The sequence below is a fragment of the Acanthochromis polyacanthus genome, chromosome 19 (genome assembly GCF_021347895.1).
Source record: "Acanthochromis polyacanthus isolate Apoly-LR-REF ecotype Palm Island chromosome 19, KAUST_Apoly_ChrSc, whole genome shotgun sequence".
In the NCBI taxonomy this organism is placed as follows: Eukaryota; Metazoa; Chordata; class Actinopteri; family Pomacentridae; genus Acanthochromis; species Acanthochromis polyacanthus.
Genome location: NC_067131.1, coordinates 7,605,983 through 7,624,030, shown reverse-complemented (window position 1 = coordinate 7,624,030; position 18,048 = coordinate 7,605,983). Strand labels below are relative to the sequence as shown.

Below are 18,048 nucleotides of genomic sequence, written 5' to 3'. Positions count from 1 at the left end.
CTGCTAAATAAAAAAAAGAGAGTAACAAGTGCAAGAAAATAAATGTGCAACACTGCATGCAGAGCTCCACTTTTCCCCTTTCCTTAAATGTGAAGATTATCTATCTCTGATTACCACTGAAACCTAGGTTGCCTAGCAACACACAATTAAGAAGTATGCTTTCCGATCGGCAGCAAGGGCTGCCCATTATCAGATGAAGTTACTGAAGCAACAAATGTCAGCTACATGCAAATGAGTTTGTTGTGCTAAAAGTGTAGCGGGTGTATGGGGGGTGGGGTGGGGGCCGCCACTGTGACCTTGGAAAAGAAGTGCATGTTTCCATGAAGCTCGAGTGGCAACCTTCCGCCCCTGCCTCCCCCACACAACTCCTTCTCCCTCCTCTGGATCTCGCACCTCACTCCTTATTTCCTTGACAACACATGAAGGGAAGCCACTTCATAAAAGTCATTACTCTGTAACAAGTGCAGCAGCCCACAGACCCATTAGAGAGGCGAGGCGAGATACAGGGTTAGGGCTGAAAACAAGGTTAAAAGATTTAATTTTTCCCTAAGCTCATCAGCGCTCATCAGCAGGGAAATATATCAACTTGTTAGAGGGAGAAATCAAAGCTTCTTATGTATCAAAATATGCTGAGAGGATGCCTCGCTGGAGAATTCGCTTTCACGGTAATCTGAACATAAAAAGCTGCCTCCCTACTTGTATTAACCTTGTATGAGACAAACAAATTCTACATAATCATGTGTTTTGTGGATACATTTACAAGGATATGTAGTTAAAAAAGAAAACATAACTGTGGAATGCTAAAAAGAGAGACAAGATTGGTCTTTCTAGAGTTGTGTATATAAAAAGACAACAAGACCTTCAAAACTAAACTATCAGTTTAGTAGTAATTTCCTTCATGGCTATGACACTATTAAAGTCACTGCTGTTTATTGCCAATAATTTTAATATCCTATGTGTTACATTTTGGAAGACGTTAACAAGTAAATGAAAACAGCACGAAGGAATAGAAATTTACATTCATTTTGAATTTTTAAACAGGTGGGTTTGAGTTTATCCATCATTATAGCAAAATAAATAAATAAAATTGTTACCGTGCCGCAATGCAAACAGAATTTTAAGCATGGTGTCTATAAAAACAGTTACCTCTTAGAGTACACACAAATATACATCCAATTAGTGTAATTGGATTTGAGGCAGTTAAGCCCCCGATTAGGAGAGAGTATGGTGTAAAATAGAATGACGGTAACTGCATAAGGGAAAACTGTAAAAACAAGCTGGACATTTATGTATTTTTTTACATTTAACTCATTGCTTCGAGTGAAAATGAAGCGAAATCGTACATTAGGAGAACAGCTGGTGAATACAATCCTGTATTTAAGAGTGTTTTCCTCCTAATTGTCGTTGCTTTGAGTGCACTCCAAAGTGTATTATTAAGTTTTTACCATGACCAGTGGACAAACCACTAACAAGAAACCATGAAAAAGAGCATGGCAGCGCTGCAAAGCAACTCCACAAGCACACTGTTGCTTCCAAATGATTCTGACCAACAACTTAAGAGGAAAAAACAGACCAAAAAATGTTGACCTCAATAACAGGAGCGCTGCTCACAAGAAATATTTCAAGTTGGTGATGAGACAGGATCCCCTCTGGCAAATGACACAACTCTGTTGCAATACATGTATAAATAGTTGCGTAATTTAAAAAAAGACCTCTCAGAGCAAAGCTGCTTAACTTGTCAGAAGCATCTTACATGCTACTCCTCCATTCAAAACCACTGTCAGTGTAATTTTTTTTGTAGCATGCCAAAGAAAATATCTATCATACACAAAATAAAATCACAATATGTACCTAATCTACAACAAAACGAGATCAGAGAAGTAAATTATTACTGACCTATAAAAAAATATCAAGCAGCAACAAGGATGGAGGAAAGAGGTGAGAGGATTTAAAGAAATTAGTGAGAAAGGTGAGGTTTGACATTACTTGTGTCAGGAGTGGTGGCCATGGTTGAGACTATGACAGGGGGACCAGTGCGGCGTCCAACCATCTTGTTGTTGTTAAGGTTTTGCGCTTGAAGGGTGGAAGAAGAAGAAACTGGAACAATGGTACTCTCGGGAGCAGCACTGATCCCTTTCCTGAGAAGTTGTGGGCTGAGAAGGGGGCTTGGTGCTGCTACAGGCGATGCTGGGGGAAGGTTGGGGGCTCTCTTCATTAGCTCTATGGGGGAGTAGGAGCCAGAGAAGGTTTTGGGCGCCGCTCCAGGGGTGCCTGGAGCTGGTGGAGGCTGTTGTCCAAGAGCAGACATAGCGAGACCGGTGTGAGCATTGTACATGGAGTAGGGTCTTCCCTGAGTCACAGCATTGCTATATCCTACAGGGCTGACTGGAAAAGCTCCAGTTGCCAGAGGCCGTGCTCCTGAGTAGGTGGTGGTCTCCAGGAGATGTTGGGAGGGTGCGCTGCTGGGTCTTCTACCGAGAAACTCTCCCATCCTAGGGGAAACGGTCTGGATGGTCGTGGGAGGTTGCTGCATCAGGTTGGGGTCCATAGTCAAACCCTGTGGCTGCATATAGAGGTCGTTGCGATGGCTGAAGCTGTTGGATCGGGTGCGTGTTACCGGAGCACCTGTCTTGCAACTGAGAACCACACGGGACAGAACACGGGCCTGGGCCAAGTTCGGGGCCACGGACCGGACATCGTGGTCCTCCATCATCCCCAATGTGGCCGTGGAATCAAAACCATGTTGCAGCAGGAGAGTAATTGTACTCTCAGCCATGCCTTCAGCTCGCAGGAAAGCCAAGAAGTTAGGGTCCACCATTTTCTTGGGGTCTGCAGCGCTGGGATGGTGTGGTGGCATGCTGGAAGCCATCCCAGCTGTGACCGCCACCATGGCTGTGCTGGGGTCATAGTTTGGGTCATAAGGCAGCCTTTGGGAGGCTACAGCTCCATAAGCCCGGGGTAGAGCTCCGTCCATTCCCTGAGAAGCTGGGTCCACCACTGAACTGGTGGCAGCTGGCTGGCGGGGTTCCAGGGGAAAGTTGCTGATACCGTTATAAGCTTGACAAGCGGAGAGAGACGGCGGCTCCGCAGCATAAACAGGAAGCGGGGGCTGAACCCCGTAGACGGTAGGAGAGGCAGAGCGGCCACCAATACGCTGGACGTCTGGGATCATCTTAGATCCCAGAGTTTCCCGGTACAAACGGCTCAGCTCGTGAAGGGGAGGGGGAGGAGGTGGGGGTGGAGGCGGGGGTGGAGGCGGAGGGGAGGAGGTGCGGGGGTAGGTGTAGAAGCAGAGGCCAGCACGGAAGGTGTGGCCCTTGCTTGTCCTTGATCCCAGGTAGGCCTCACCCCCCCATAATGCGATGCTGATCTGCTGAGCAACTGCCGGTTATCCCTGTAAAACCCAGCCTCTTCAGGTGGCTGGCCAGATATAGTAGCATCCGCCAGGTAGTAATCCTGAGGTGGTGCTGAGGTCCGGCCTGCCATTCCTTGCCTGATGTAGAGGCTGCTGCTTAGATCTGGCACAGAGTTCTTCCTCATTACTAGGTTCTCATGCTGGTCCTGCTGGATCTGCCTGTACAAGGAGGGCTGGAGGACCGGATCCCGTTTCTCACCAAGATCTAGGTGATGGTGAAGCCACGCTCTAACATCCCCACCACCCAATGGCAGAGAATTCCTGCGCCCTGCGACGTTACCACAGTAGTGACAGCGACTAGCAGCCCTGTCGTTCTGGCCTTCACTCCACTCAGGACCACGCTGGTCCAGAGAGGCACCAAAATGCGACTGCTCACTTGAGTTAGGCATCAGTGAAGACAATCAAGAGGACAGCTATAAAAGTGGAAAATAGAGCCGGGTATTGTGTTTCAACTCTCCAGTTACACTCACCCCCAATCAAAAGGGAGGGATGGAGAGGAGAGAAGAAAAGGTGAAGCATGAGGTACCCTTTTACCTGATCTGCAGCTGCAGGGCCCCCCCTCCCATCACTCTTAAGTCTGCGCTATCATGTAGCTCCCTGCTGGCAGCCTATCTAAATAATTCAGCCCTGGAAACATTAGAAAACCATGAAGAGAGAGGCACAACATGAAAAACACACAGAAACAGTACACACACATGCAGACAGAAAAGTAACACACCTTTAGGGCGAGGCTCTACTCCTTTCAGGGGCCATGCTTATGCAGGGCATGACGGTTACACTCGAAACTAACACCAGTAGTAAGAAATTGGGGTAAACGCACATGTTGGACAATGGCAACAGAATGGAGGAGGGGACAAGACGCACTAATCCAATGGGGGTTGATGCACGCCATTGGCAGGGACAGTCCTCTCGTCCACTGCGTTTGCCACAAGGGGATTAGCATCAAACTAAAACCTGCTTAAATCCACTGCCCCCTGTGACATCACTTGAACTAGATAGTACACACAGTCAGCACACTGCCGAGGCCCCTGGACGTGTTTATGGAGTGTAAAGCTACAGTGTTTACGGTGCCTACTGCTCACCTCTTCATTGGCCTGCAGTCAGCATCCCTCTGGGCATGAATGGATACATCCCAGAGGGACAGAGAGAGGTTGGGGACTGACATGTAGCATGTCCCTGGAGAGAGGGGGGAAGGGGATGGCTGCAATGTCCAGTCACACAAGTACTGCTGAGGGTCATATTTAATCTGGTGGCTGCTAGAAGGAGGCTGGGATATACGCCACTTGAACTGTGAAGAATGGACAGCCTCCTCTACCGGGCAACGGAACACACACACACACACACACACACACACACACACACACACACACACACACACACACACACACACACACACACACACACACACACACACACACACACATATAAATGCCCAAATAGAAAGATGCATGAAAAGAAGAAAACACAACTGTGCAATGTCTTTTTAATCAGTCATTTTAAATCAAAGGAGTGTTTACGTGATACAGAATGATCTGTTTTGCTAGTTTGATGTATACTAGGGTTATATTATACACACACACACATGCATACACACATATGTATATATACTAAAAAAGTCCATCACAATTTCATTCATTCGACTCAGTCATGCTGTGTTGCAGCAATGTTTAAGTGATTTATTTATTTGCTTATTGCTAGTCTGAAATATACTAGAGCTATATCGTAGCAATATTGAAGTGATTTTTTATTTGCTAGTTTGACGTATACTAGAGCTCAGCTGAATTATTATTATTATTATTATCATTATTATTATTATAGCTAAAGAAGCATCAGAAAATTGTAAAAAAAAAAAAAAAAACACATCCATCACAATCTTCCAGAAGCCAAAAATGATACTTAAAAAGCTGTGTTTTACTTAGCAACAACAACAAAAAAAAGGATAATATGGTATCAGTAAATTGGAATCTTTGTTTGTCATATAACGATGATAACTGCTGACTTACAGAAAACGAGAAATTCTGATAAGAGACTGATAACTTTATGTCAGACTGAGACAATTGAATCACACTGACCTGAAAGAGAGCAGTTGGCGAATTAACTGAATTGCTCTGTTTCAAATCACCGCGATTCATTCAGTATGAACTGCACCTTTTGTTGATTCTCATTCCCACTCACAGAACACGCACTTTGCTACGACATATACCAGATGTGCAATGGAGCAGATGCCGCTTATCTAAGATGTTACCATCAGAGAGATAACTGCCAGTGTTTACTTGCTGTGACAAGAGCAATGTAAACAGTGGCAGGAGGAGAAGAAGGGAGCTTTGATAAGTGTGTGATGGGAAAAAGGCTGATAAGACGAGCGGCTGCCAGTTTTGACTTCACCTCGAAGACACACAGTGCGAGATTGGACGAGGCAGGAGAGGAAGGGGATATGATTGGAGCGTACTGGCTGGACTGTGACAACTAGATGGCTGCATGCCTGTTTGTATTCTGCGCTTTAGGTCTGTTTGAAATAGGAAGCATGGGTTTAAAAGATTTCTCTTTGCAGCCAGTCTCCAGTGACATCATCTGGAAGCTCCTGAAGCTAAGACACCGAGACAGCGTGACTGAGATGGGCTAAATTTATTACCGCTGAGGTCTGGCAGGAGACTGTTATAGGTCTGTGTTTCTTATGCTGTCCCACTACCTGTCAAGTCACACAGAGAAAAGCTATAACCAGCTTTATTTTCTCTATCTCACAGCTTAAGTGATGCAATCATGATATAAGACAAAAAACAATAAACAGATTTTTTAATTATGGAACATCTGAGTTGGAGAACATTAAGTAGGTCAAACAAAGAAATCAAAGCAGTTTCATTTTCCCCCATGGCCCTGTGCACTCCAGGATGATGCACATCTGAAGGATGTTTTCTTTCATTAGAGGTAAAGCATACCTAGTAATTTCCTTGCAGTGATTTCTCAGCGCTGTCCTCCCAGGTCTGAGCCTCCCTGCGCTTTTTTGTCAACTGTAAAACACACCATTAATCACTGGGTTGTATCTCTCCACGGCGATCGCAGACAATAACTTCTTTTAATAAGCCCCTTCCAGGGCCGTGTGCCACTCAGATCCCCGCTTCCTGACAAAATATTAATAACAATAATAAACATCTCAAGTACGGCCGGGACAGTGTTGCTAAAATCGAAACAAGGATATGGCATATCATATCTCCCACCACGCAAATTGATGCATTTCCCACAATTCATAAGCAAGAGGAGCCGCGGCACCAAATTCATCTTGTCTACATTCTCTGACATGCCTCTCCCGCTGCTTCATAATTAAGTGAGCACGCTATACTACACTCATCAAGCAACAGGGTTCTTGTATTTGCTAGCATGAATAATACAATAAATGAAACTCCAAAGTTACACACTGGATATTTGGGGAAGAGCATCAAAATCGATGCCAAAACTCGGCTTGCTAGCTCATAGTCGGTCGTACGGCTCTGTGAAAGACCTCTAGGTACAATGTGTTGAACAGACGTCCAGCAACAGTCATGCCTTTGGAGCAATCTGGCCATCTTTCTAGGGCACAGGACGCTAACGGCGGGACTTGGCAGGCAGCGCAGGCAGAGATAGCTGCAGAATGATTTAGATAGCTGCGACTCTACAACTGCTGATCCATTAAACTTTCATGGGGACTTCATAAATTAAAACCATGACTGGAAGAACTTGAAAATTCTACTCAATTACTGTGATTGTACAGTATATTAAAGTTTTAACGAGCCTCTGGGCCTTTTCTCGCTCTAACACAAGTGCAGGGAGGAAGGAGGGGCAACGAGGAAAGAAAAACACATGGTACCAATTCTGGTCCGATGGCTTTCCGAGGGTTTACATCTGCTGTGTTATCGAGACGCTGTCCTCCGCCTCTTTACCACCTCTCATCTCTGCAGTGCATGGCACAGCGTGTCACACATTTGCACGCATGGGGGGCAGAGAGCGAGAGCCGCTACAGGGCAAGACCTCTCGTAGACTTGGTGAAGCAACTGATTATAGAGTTTTGTCTTCCATTTTAGCGGGTCGGCTTGTTCCATCTTTGCCTCGTGCGCAGCCCCGCACTCCGCCTGCCTATCATTATCAAGCCAGTGGCCCATACTGCATCACAGATGGGGCAGACAGAAGGGAGAGACGACAGCCCGCTTGCTTTTTGGAGAGACGAGGAGTGTGCAGCTGAGTGAGAGAAGAGGGAGGGAAGGAGAGCAACGAGGAAGAGGGGAAAGGATGGAACAGAAAATGCAATTTGCCTCCACGTCACCGATGAAACGAGATGCGGAGTTTAGTTAAACGAAAGAGCCCTTTTACATCTCCTGTGGTGTAAATGTGTGGTTTATAAAGGTCAGTGTGTCCTTTGCGACTTTTAATTTACAAAAGCTAGAGACTGAAGCCTTTATTATATCCCCTAAAATAAACCAGACAACTCATTCATCAGTGTTTAATGTTGCCTTTTAACCAGGCAGCTGTGCCAAATCCTAAGATACATAGAATGCGGTGTAAAATTAGCAGCACTGTAATTGCCTGATTTAGATCAGTAAATATGGACTCTGATAGAAAAATGGAAGAAAAGACATCAGAATAGGTGGTTTAATATGAGATTTTCATGGACGGTGATGATGGTTTTCCATGCTTGATGTGGCGGATGATGTGCAAAAAGGTTTGATTAATGGTGTTTGTGCTCACACGAGGACAGCGCTTAAACCCACCGTGAAATACAAGAAAAACAATAGACAAGACAGTCGGAGGTATTTTAAAAAAATGGACATCTGACTGGATATGAAACCAGCTTCATCAAATACTCTGTTAAATAAAAGCTCACAAAGAAGCACTACAGTTTCTACAACTTCTCATTTTGTCTCAGTTCTAACCAAGGTAAAGACACTAAGAGTAGCCTAACAGCTGGTTGCGTGTTTAGATTCACAGCCAGTCAATCAAAATGAGATCACATTGTTTATTCCCGACTGCAATAACTCTGCGAGCTGCAGTTTAAAGTTTACACAAAGTAAATTCACTTACAAATTTGTTATAAGCAAATATAATCAACACTAGACAGAACAATCGTCTGCCGAACGGTTTCGTTGGGCAACTAATACGGATAATTTATACTCCTAATTATCCCGCCATAAAGCGTCATTATGTTACACAACGCGAAATAAAATGCAGATGTTGATTAAAACATTATCTGACTAGATTAGAGCGGCTCTAATCTAACCCAGGGGGAAAAGAGTATTGCAGTCTACAAGCAAAACAACAATCTTAGCGAAGGGAAGGAAAAAAAAAAGATCAGGCAGGAGCTGTACTGTCCTCCCTCCCAGCCACTCGGCCCAGTTGCTGCAGAATGATAAACATTGGTTCAGCTCAAATTAAGCTGAGAACATGAAAGGACCTGAGGCGCGGAGGAACATGGGCCATAGCGGATCACCCTTCGTCTCTTCACATGACAGAAATGAATCTCTCCACCCCTGAGAGAGAGAGGGGGGAAAAGACTGAACAAGAGGAGTGGTGAGAGAGAGAGAGAGAGAGAGAGAGAGAGAGAGAGAGAGGGAAAGCATCTCTCTCGTCCTCATAATGCTGAATTAAAGCTGATGCTTCCCAGCAGCTGCTTTGATTGAGCTAACTAGCAGCTTTTGATAAAAACATTCGCAACCAGCTCCCTGCCTCCTTATTTGCAGACAAGCCAGATTATGCTAAATACATATCAAGGACTTTAATGGCTTAATCAGCCTTGTCATCTAGCCACGGGGTTTTTCTGAGATACTGCATTTGTGATCCCACTCCCTTAAATGCCAATATAATAACAGGCTGAGTGAACAATTTGGGCGATGCTATAAAATTAAAGAAAAAAAAAAGAAGCAATTTACACCTTGCATGGAAACTGTCTTGGATGACAGGAGTTGTATTCTAATGTTGGGAAAACAATAGGAACAAAGGCGAAGGCTCTGTTGGACAGTGCAGAGAGAGTGTGGTCTCAGCCGACGGTTTTCCGAAAGAGAGCGGTCCAAATTTTCACTTGAAAGAGATTGAGAAGAGACAGCACGAATCACGGCTTCATCTGCTCTGTATCTGTTTGCCAGCCGCGAGCCCGGTTGAAGTGTGAACCTGGATTAAGATGAGTTACTCCCGACAGTCGCCAAATAGGCCCTGTGAGGATTTTACCTGCGTTTGAAACCCAAAGCAGAGGCTTGCTTCATGTGTGTTTTCTCCTTGCTCTGAGACAATCGCCATGGCAGCCTTATCACGCCGCTACATGCAATCAGTGGGGCAACTCTGCCTGGTCATTGGCTCACGAACAAATCACAAATCACAAGCTGCTTTTTTTTTTTTTTTTTTTTACGCCCTCACAATGGCCGCCAGAGGACTGATTCACTGATCCTATATGATGGCCATCTGGAGAGCCTGTGTGTGTGTGTGTGTGTGTGTGTGTGTGTGTGTGTGTGTGTGTGTGTGTGTGTGTGTGTGTGTGTGTGTGTGTGTGTCTCTGTGTGTGTGTGTGTGTGTGTGTGTGTGTGTGTGTGTGTGTGTGTGTGTGTGTGTATCAGCACGAGCATGCATGTGTTTTTGGGTGCGTGAGAGGGAACGTCTGCAGGTAAGCTCGCCGTGAAGCAGCTCCGCATGCATCACAGCAACACCTGTTACCGTCTCTCTGCGGGCTTTGAGCTCATGCCCAGCAGAGCAGACAAACTGTTGTTCCCTCAGGAGTGACTAACTATCTCAGCTGTCTTACTCACACCAAATTTCAGCAGCTGGATTTTAGTCCCCAGCTCTAATCAGGAAGGATTTCCACCAGTAAGCGATCCACCTGCGCTATGAAATATGACTGCTTTTTATGACTCACCTTTGGGGCTCGGTGATTATTCAGGACTGTTCATCGACTTGCAGTGGACTCCTGTAGCTGTGATACTGTTTAATCCTATGAACCCCAAGCTGTGGCGTTTTTTTTTTACTCCATTTTTAACTCATTTTTTTACAGCAATATAAAATCCTCTACCACTATGAAAACAGCACAACCACCACTAAGAGTAGAGAGAACTCACAAATGGAAAAAAAACTCAAATCAACATGTACAAGATTTTTCCAAGTGCCTCCAGGTGTTAGTAATACTGGAAAAAATGGCGCCTCTACATACTATGGATAATTTGCTGCTTCTATTTTTAATTTCTTTCCATACTTGTCTCCTATCTGCTCTGTGTAAACACAGCCTGCAGCTCAGCCAAGTTCAGCCAGAAAGTCTGTGAATTTTTGTCACATGACTGTTGGTTGCAGCCGAGTCACTAATGACTTCACAGTTGAACCAAGAAACACTGAATTTTCAGGTTTTTACAGTCTGTGTTGAGTGTACAAGGTTTATTATTGACAATTTTTTCAAGTGAGATGTAAAATAAAGGGATTTGGGTGAAATGCTTAGATTTAGTTAAGTTTTCACAGCTGAGTAGTTCAAGGACTGTAGGAAAAATGAAAGATTCTCTCTTTTTTCGCCCTTTCTGGGTTCAATAAATCATGTAGTTTGGTAATTTTTAAAAAGATGACACGCCTTTCAAATTTGTCATCATGAATTGATGAACTGAATAATTTAGACCAACAATTTTAGCTTAAAATGGCTTCAAACCATTTTGATGGTCCGCTGATTTGTAATAGAAAGAACGACACTTCGTTCATTCCCTCCTGAATGCCTGTTGTTCCACGATGCAACTCTGAGGTACAATCTTTGCGGAACACTTTATGGCAACACGTCACACACCAATAACTATGGGCCTATAAAAGAGGCTAGCTCGGTTGGTACTATTTTGCAAAGAGAATGCAGAGGACGTTGGGACGGGAAATGAACAATAAAAAGCTATAACGCAGACCCTGTTGGACTACTAGGCAATAATGACTAACTTACTATTTCTTGTTTTGTTCCACTTGCTGTATCATGGGCTGTATTAGTAAAGCTGTCAACTTGTTGACTACAAACATTGCTGCTTGAGATAATATCCTAAAGTTAAGTGGGTGAATGTGTAAGTTGCTTGTTGCAGGGTAAAAAAAACTAACCCTAACCGCAACCCTAACCCTCTGGCTTTAACTTTAAACCAATCACAAACATCTTGAGGGGTGCTAAGCCTGGGATGCACCAATGGTGTCCATGCAATATAGTGTCAGGGGAACTGTTTTGGTGGAACCTTTGCATGTGGGGAAGCAAGTGCTCTCACTAAAATGCCTCATTCACTGAAAGAACCAAGCAAGTGATCTTTAAAAGTCACAATTCTCAGTTTTCAACAGAGAAATAATATGAAATTTATAGCAGAAAAGCAGACTTGTATTCGAAGTCAACATCCAGTTAATCAGATGAGTAATAAAGATCATTTTCTGTTCCCTGCATGAGAAAACAATAGGCTGCACCCAGTCGTCCTCAATGCTCTGACTTAAAGCAGAGCACAGTTTAATGCAGCAAAATCCTGGGATCACCTGTTGCGGCCACTGAGGCTGCTGTTGCCACTGCTCAGCAAAAGTTACATAATATTGCTTTAAAGGAAATGTGGGCTTTCATAGTTTGTTGAGAGGATTGATACCGCCGTCTTGTCTGTATGCTATGTGTAAATTTACTGCCAGCAGCAGGAAGGGAACAGCGAGCACAGCTTCACGCAGAGGAAACAATCTGATCACTGACACCCCTGCTCCATAAAAAAAAGACTTATGTGTAAAAATGACAATTTTATAGAGGTTATGTGCCGGACTGTCTCTTGGCTGGGACTAGTTCCTTGCTAAAGTGTCCGATGGTTGCCTAGCAACTGGTTCTGGCCGAGGAATAGCCATGAACTTTAGAGGTTTTAGAGCATTTCCCCTCTTTTTCCAATCTTGATGCTAAGCTAAGCTAAGCACCTTACTTTCGAGCAGAAAGTGTATGTCCCAAAAGGTTCTAGGTCTTGTTTAATGCACACAAACAGCTCCATATGAAGTAATGCATCACAGCAGCTGTAGTTAGAAGCATTAAATATTACCATTATATTATTTTATGCAATATTTGTCTTGATATCAGACACATTTATTGCTGATTTCTCAAAAGTTTAGGCTTTTTGTGGCTGATAGGAAGGAAATGAAGAAGACTTTTCCACCAGAGCCACATAAACAAAGTTGCAGTGTAGTTTTAAACTTTAATATTTATACTATTATATGGAGATACAATTTGCAGAAGAAATTATTGAAAGGTTGACTGAACTAATAATGTAGGAGAAACGGTATTTTTTATTATTGCTCTGGGGTATTTGGACTATTTCTAAAAACCTGCCATGTACATTTAAGAACAGTTAGGTAAATGAGGTGTGTTAGACTTATGATGCGCTGTGATGCGTTTCCCACATGCTGCAAGCCACTACCTTGGATCAAAAAAATCCATCATAATCACTATTTTACAGCAGGAATCAAAAGCTAGGACAAGGTTTCTTGGGCCTGACTGGGAGCTTTTACAGGATGCGTGGCATATGTCCTTCATTTCATGTCCATTTCGACGCCAAGGTGCTTACATCATGCTGCAAAACAAATATGCTGGCACTGGGGGTAATGGTGCGTCTAGCTTCATTTTCCAGCACTGCAGTCATGTCTGCCTCTCCCTGCGCTGGCTCCAGGAGGGCCCAGCAGCTTAACAAGCCTCTTGGGGACCCAGACAGCAGAGAGGAGATGATTTTACCTCAGGACACAGTCTGACAGACACACACAAACACACACACACACACATGCTGGGCCGAGTCAAACAAGTGGGTTTAAAAATGCACATTCACAAGGCTTCAGACACAGTTTATACACCCACACAAAGACTCATATTCCTTGTTGCCTGGGCTGATTTTGTAGCTATCTGCACAGCAGGGGGCTCCTATTCTATGCTCATTCCATACAATACAACACCACCGCTCTCTAATCCACAACCTAAAGCCTAATAATCATTGCGCTTCATGACGGAAATTTGGCTCCCTCTCAGCAGTCGTGACAGGATGGAAACCATTCAATCCCCTGCAGTAATTCAACTTGAGTTCAGATGTTTAGAGATTCTTCAGAACCGTAAGTCACACAACAGACACTCCCACACAAACAAAAAGCGCGGCTCTCAGTAAGGCCAGAATGAAGCAGTAATCTCATTTCCAGCCGCCAGATGACAGCTCGCCGCTGAGGTCAACAACATTCATACACTGGTTACGGGAGTTGTCTGACATGTGCAGTGTGCCAGGAGAAAATTATAGCAATCAATGGGCATTGATCAGTAGTAGGTGTTAGTGCTGTGCTAATGGAGGACGTATAGCTCTGGAGCGGGGTCAGGGAGGAAAAGAAAAGAAACAAAAGCACACATAGGGAGAATTTCTTCTGCAAAATTATATAATGTATTACTTGAGCAAGGATTCTGATGAAGAAAGGCAGATGTCTTACCAATCTGGAGTAATTTTTCAATTTTCAACCAAATTTAGCTCAGTTTGAACCTTGATCTTCTGAAGCGGGTTCACACGCAAACCACCAAAACCGTTTTGGCAGGATTATGGTTCAAGTGATAACTGAAGCCGAGATGATTTATTGAATAGTTTTTCAAATGTTTGAAAACTAAAAGTATTTACAGATGAGCAAACACTAACTTTGGACACTGCAATTAAGAAAAGTTCAACTGCAAGACAAGAAAATCTTTTTTTTTTTTTCCATGTCAATAACTACAATTGCTGCTTCTATTCATTATAACCCTAATGATAGAGAATGTTTGATTTGCTGTGCTTCCGCTCCAAACACAAAGAATCAATATCACACCCAGATGAAGTTTAATTAACTGTGAAATCCAAATTGTGATGGAAAAAAAGAAAAACTTCAGATCAATTGGAAGTATTACGCACGGCATTGGAAATGACAAGCGGGTTGGGAAATTTGCAAGAGACGCGAGCGAAGAAAGTTGAAGGAAAAAGACACATACACATAACTTTACCTTCGCAGATCCGGTCCAGCCGCTGTCTCTTCACTTTGTGTTTGTCAGTCAGGGACATGGCGTCAAACACGGCACGGCGCAGGACGGCGCGGCTCGGCTCGGCACGGCAGGGTACCTCTCCTCTTCAGCCACAAATACTGACAAGGTTCAGACTCCTAGGGCACTGTCAGCACTATTCCCCGGGGCATACCGCCTCGGCACACACACCTACAATAAAAAAAAAAAAAAGACACTCGGTTGAACACAATGCTGGCACACACACACACATACGTACACACGTTATTGATGTAAAAGCACAAAAAAATTCTCTGACACGGGAAGGCATTAAAGAGTCCTTGACTACAAAGTCACTCAGCCTCTTGCTCACAAAGAGCCTGGGAAGCTGCAGGCAATAGATAGAAAATCAGTGAATCACACACATTCTCACACACACATGCACTCAGATACTGTTGGTGACAAAGTGCTCCATTTGCTCTAAAAAGTGACAAAGCTTCCATGCTCTTAAAGCTCCACTTTTCTCCTGTTTGAAGTGTGTTTTCTTTCACTGACAAATGTTCGTCTGAAGCTCCATCTAACTTGTCACTCATCACGTTCCTTATTGATCGCGGTGACATTTGAGGCATCTCCACTCAGACAAATAGCAATCTACTTTTTCCCCTTTTTTTGTTTTGTTTTGGGGATTTTTTTTTTCCCCACTCTGAAAGCCATTCAGAACAAAGCGAGCGGAGAAATACTTATTAACCTGACAACGGGTGATCTAAGCAAATGTGATGGAAGATGATGAGACTTGTGAGGGGGGAAATCCATCATCTGGCAAAATGAAGCTCTTTTGGTTGATGTGCTGCACCTGAGGGGTGGCTGTCGTGTAATGACACATTCAGGCCAATAGAGGGTAGTTAAAATCTACTCAGAGAGGAGCACAACATGTCAGTTACTACACACTTCTGTATAATATACTGTCAATTCATTACAGCCACATTTCTCCTTTGAGCTCAGACTTTTTCAGTGTCAAAAAAATCATTTCTTGCTCATCTTTTCCACCTTGATTTTGACCAGAATTTGGCATCATATTTGCCATTTCACATAAAAAAAAATTGAGCTGTTACCCGACAAAGCCTTCAATTCAGCCCCACTGGCAGACATACATTTGTACAATTGCATCTTTGTTGGAGAGAAAACAGAGGAGTATGCATTTCTTCACTGGCAGTACATAAAGAGCGAGGATCAGCATCTAAGTGAATTAGAATAAAACTATTGGAACAGAGCAGGGATTAAATGCTCCCTCTCTCGCTCTCTGAAAACTCAAATTCCACATTGTGCTCATCCAGGACCGTGAGCCTGAGGCGCCTTGTTCTCTCCGAAAGTGCTGAGATCACAAAAACATCCCTCTCTCGGTCAGAAAGTATCAGGGCGAAGTTATTAGTGGAAGTCTTCATCAGTGCTCGGAGTTTAGGAGGCAAGAAGGAAAGGATAAAAAGAGTTCAATCCGTCGTTGTGGGTCAAGAATCGGGGTGGCCAGGATGTGAGTCGACCTACGTTTTCAGTGGAATCTGTCAGAATTGGCGAGACGAGCCCGGAGCTCGAGGTCTAGAGTGGGTGGCGGTGATGTTTGGCATGATCGGGACCCATCTGCACATATGGGACCCTGCACGCTCATCGCACTGGGAGGTAAAAGCAGATCAGCATGAAGCGTCTTGAAAAAAAAATCTGTTTATCTGGTGCCTGCCTTGTCAATCTACTCAAGATTCCATTTCAAATATTTCCCTGAATGCCATTTTACAACTTCCAAGAAGGCGTTTCCAACAACAGTTTATTGTACATGCACACAACGCCAACTTCTGGAGTCAAGACCAGGCGTAGATGTCAAGACAAGCATTTTGGTTGTGAGCCAGACGAGTTACAACATCATTAAAGCTTGTAAAATCCTCAGCAAGTCGAGCGAGTTAAGATTTTTAAGGGGTTTTATGATACACACAGTATACAACAACTTCTATCTGCTCAATTTTTTCCCTTAAAAACGATTTAATAGGATGAATAAAAACTGAATAAACCTTGAAAAAAGCAGCAGATGAAGGAGCAGATTTCGAAGGCAGTTCTGACGAGATGAAGGCCCAATCGAGGTTACTTCCAGGGCGTCTTTTCAACAATGCAGCACTCAGGCTCCAGTATGTTAACCGCCACTGCAAGGCCTCACCCTGTTACTTGATTCATTTCAGTCTTCTCCCAGGTCCCTCCTCCTCCCTTTTCATCTGTCCATCTCTCTGTAGTGCTGCAGCCTCTGAGGTCTCTCACACAGAGTCATCAATCAAAGGCCTTTCTACTTGTGTGTGTGAGTGACATAAAGAGCGAGTGTGACAGGGAGGGTGGGAAGCAGAGAAAAAGAGCGCTAACAGCGGCTAACAAGACCCACACGGAGGCCAAACCGTCCCCGATTCTTGTGCCGTTTTCTCCTCCCCGCCTTTTCTCCAGCACTCTACAAGCAGCAGGAGATGCAAAAATTAAAATAAAATAAAAAACACGACGATGCAGCCAAGCGTAATCCTCATTTTTTAATAAAAGCAGATGAACTAGGGCACCCTTTCACTGACACAAAGCTGATAGTGCTTCAGCCAGCAGGGCCTGGAAGGGTACTTAGGCAGGGATTTTGCGAGTACTCAATCCAAACACAAAGGTCATATACATGAATCTTAATATCTGAGAGGCATTAAAAGTCAGATGATCGATAAAACTCCCTGCCCGCGTGGCCACAGCTCACTGAAAGAGAAACATTTGTGCGCGACGCGGCCGAGACATTAAATATAGGAATCCATATCTGTGACGGCCCGCTCCGTCTCCCAAGGAGCTCGGCTGTGAGCACAATCACAGTCCACAAACTCGGCCCGATGTCAGCGACACACAGAGATCAGTGTCCGAGGATGGAGCTCAGAGATGGGGGAAGGGCTGGCAGTCATGGGGGGGTTTGAATGCCACACAATAGAGGTACACAAATATACACAATTAGCGATCTATGTGAGGTTTAATCAACTACAAACTGATAATACACAAACATATGTCACTTAATTTCTGATACATTTACAAACATTTCTAAAACCATGCTTCTACTTTGTCAATTAAAGGCCATTGAGTGTACATTGACGGGAAAAAGGCAATTCTATCCATTGAAAATTAAATCTGCAATGGAAGAAAGTGTGAAAAATGTAAGTCTATTTTCCAAATCAACTGTATTTATGTTCAAATAAGGAGTTCAGTGTTTTCAGTGTTCGTGTTCAACATCAACGCATAAGATGATAGTAAGAGGAAGAATAGATAAGGAGATTAACACCACTGTCTTGAAGATGGAGCCAGGAAACAGTTGCTCTGTTTATTTTACCAAAAGGACAGTTCTGAAAAGCGCATTCCCATCTGTAAAATAAAACCCCATCTGCTCCAAGTCTTCATGCTGAGCTTGGATAAGTTAAAAAAGCAAAACAACTATTGATCTTCTCAACTAGCTCTCAATAAGAATACAAATGAGTATACATACAAATGTTGAACTGTTTTTGTCATCAGTCAAGCTAAAATACTCAATTCATTAAATCTAAGACTTTGCTGTGTTTTCCTGATTTTGCATAACTATAGAAAGAAATCCGTTTTATATGGCTGTACATTGAACACCTTTGGGTGTTGG

General features: G+C 43.8%; 1 protein-coding gene across 4 annotated transcripts in view; it reads right to left on the bottom strand.

Annotated features, from left to right (window-relative positions):
• Nucleotides 1-18,048, bottom strand: part of ctbp2l (C-terminal binding protein 2, like) — a 119,923-nt gene that overhangs the window by 60,849 nt on the left and 41,026 nt on the right. For 2 of the 4 annotated variants that reach the window (XM_022194193.2, XM_022194190.2), the window contains exon 2: nt 14,370-14,588. In XM_022194193.2, coding sequence (XP_022049885.1) covers nt 14,370-14,439 — 70 coding nt within the window. In that variant the 5' untranslated portion in view covers nt 14,440-14,588. The remainder of the gene's footprint in view (nt 1-14,369; nt 14,589-18,048) is intronic. The other 2 variants (XM_051939061.1, XM_022194191.2) reach the window with 1 other exon arrangement.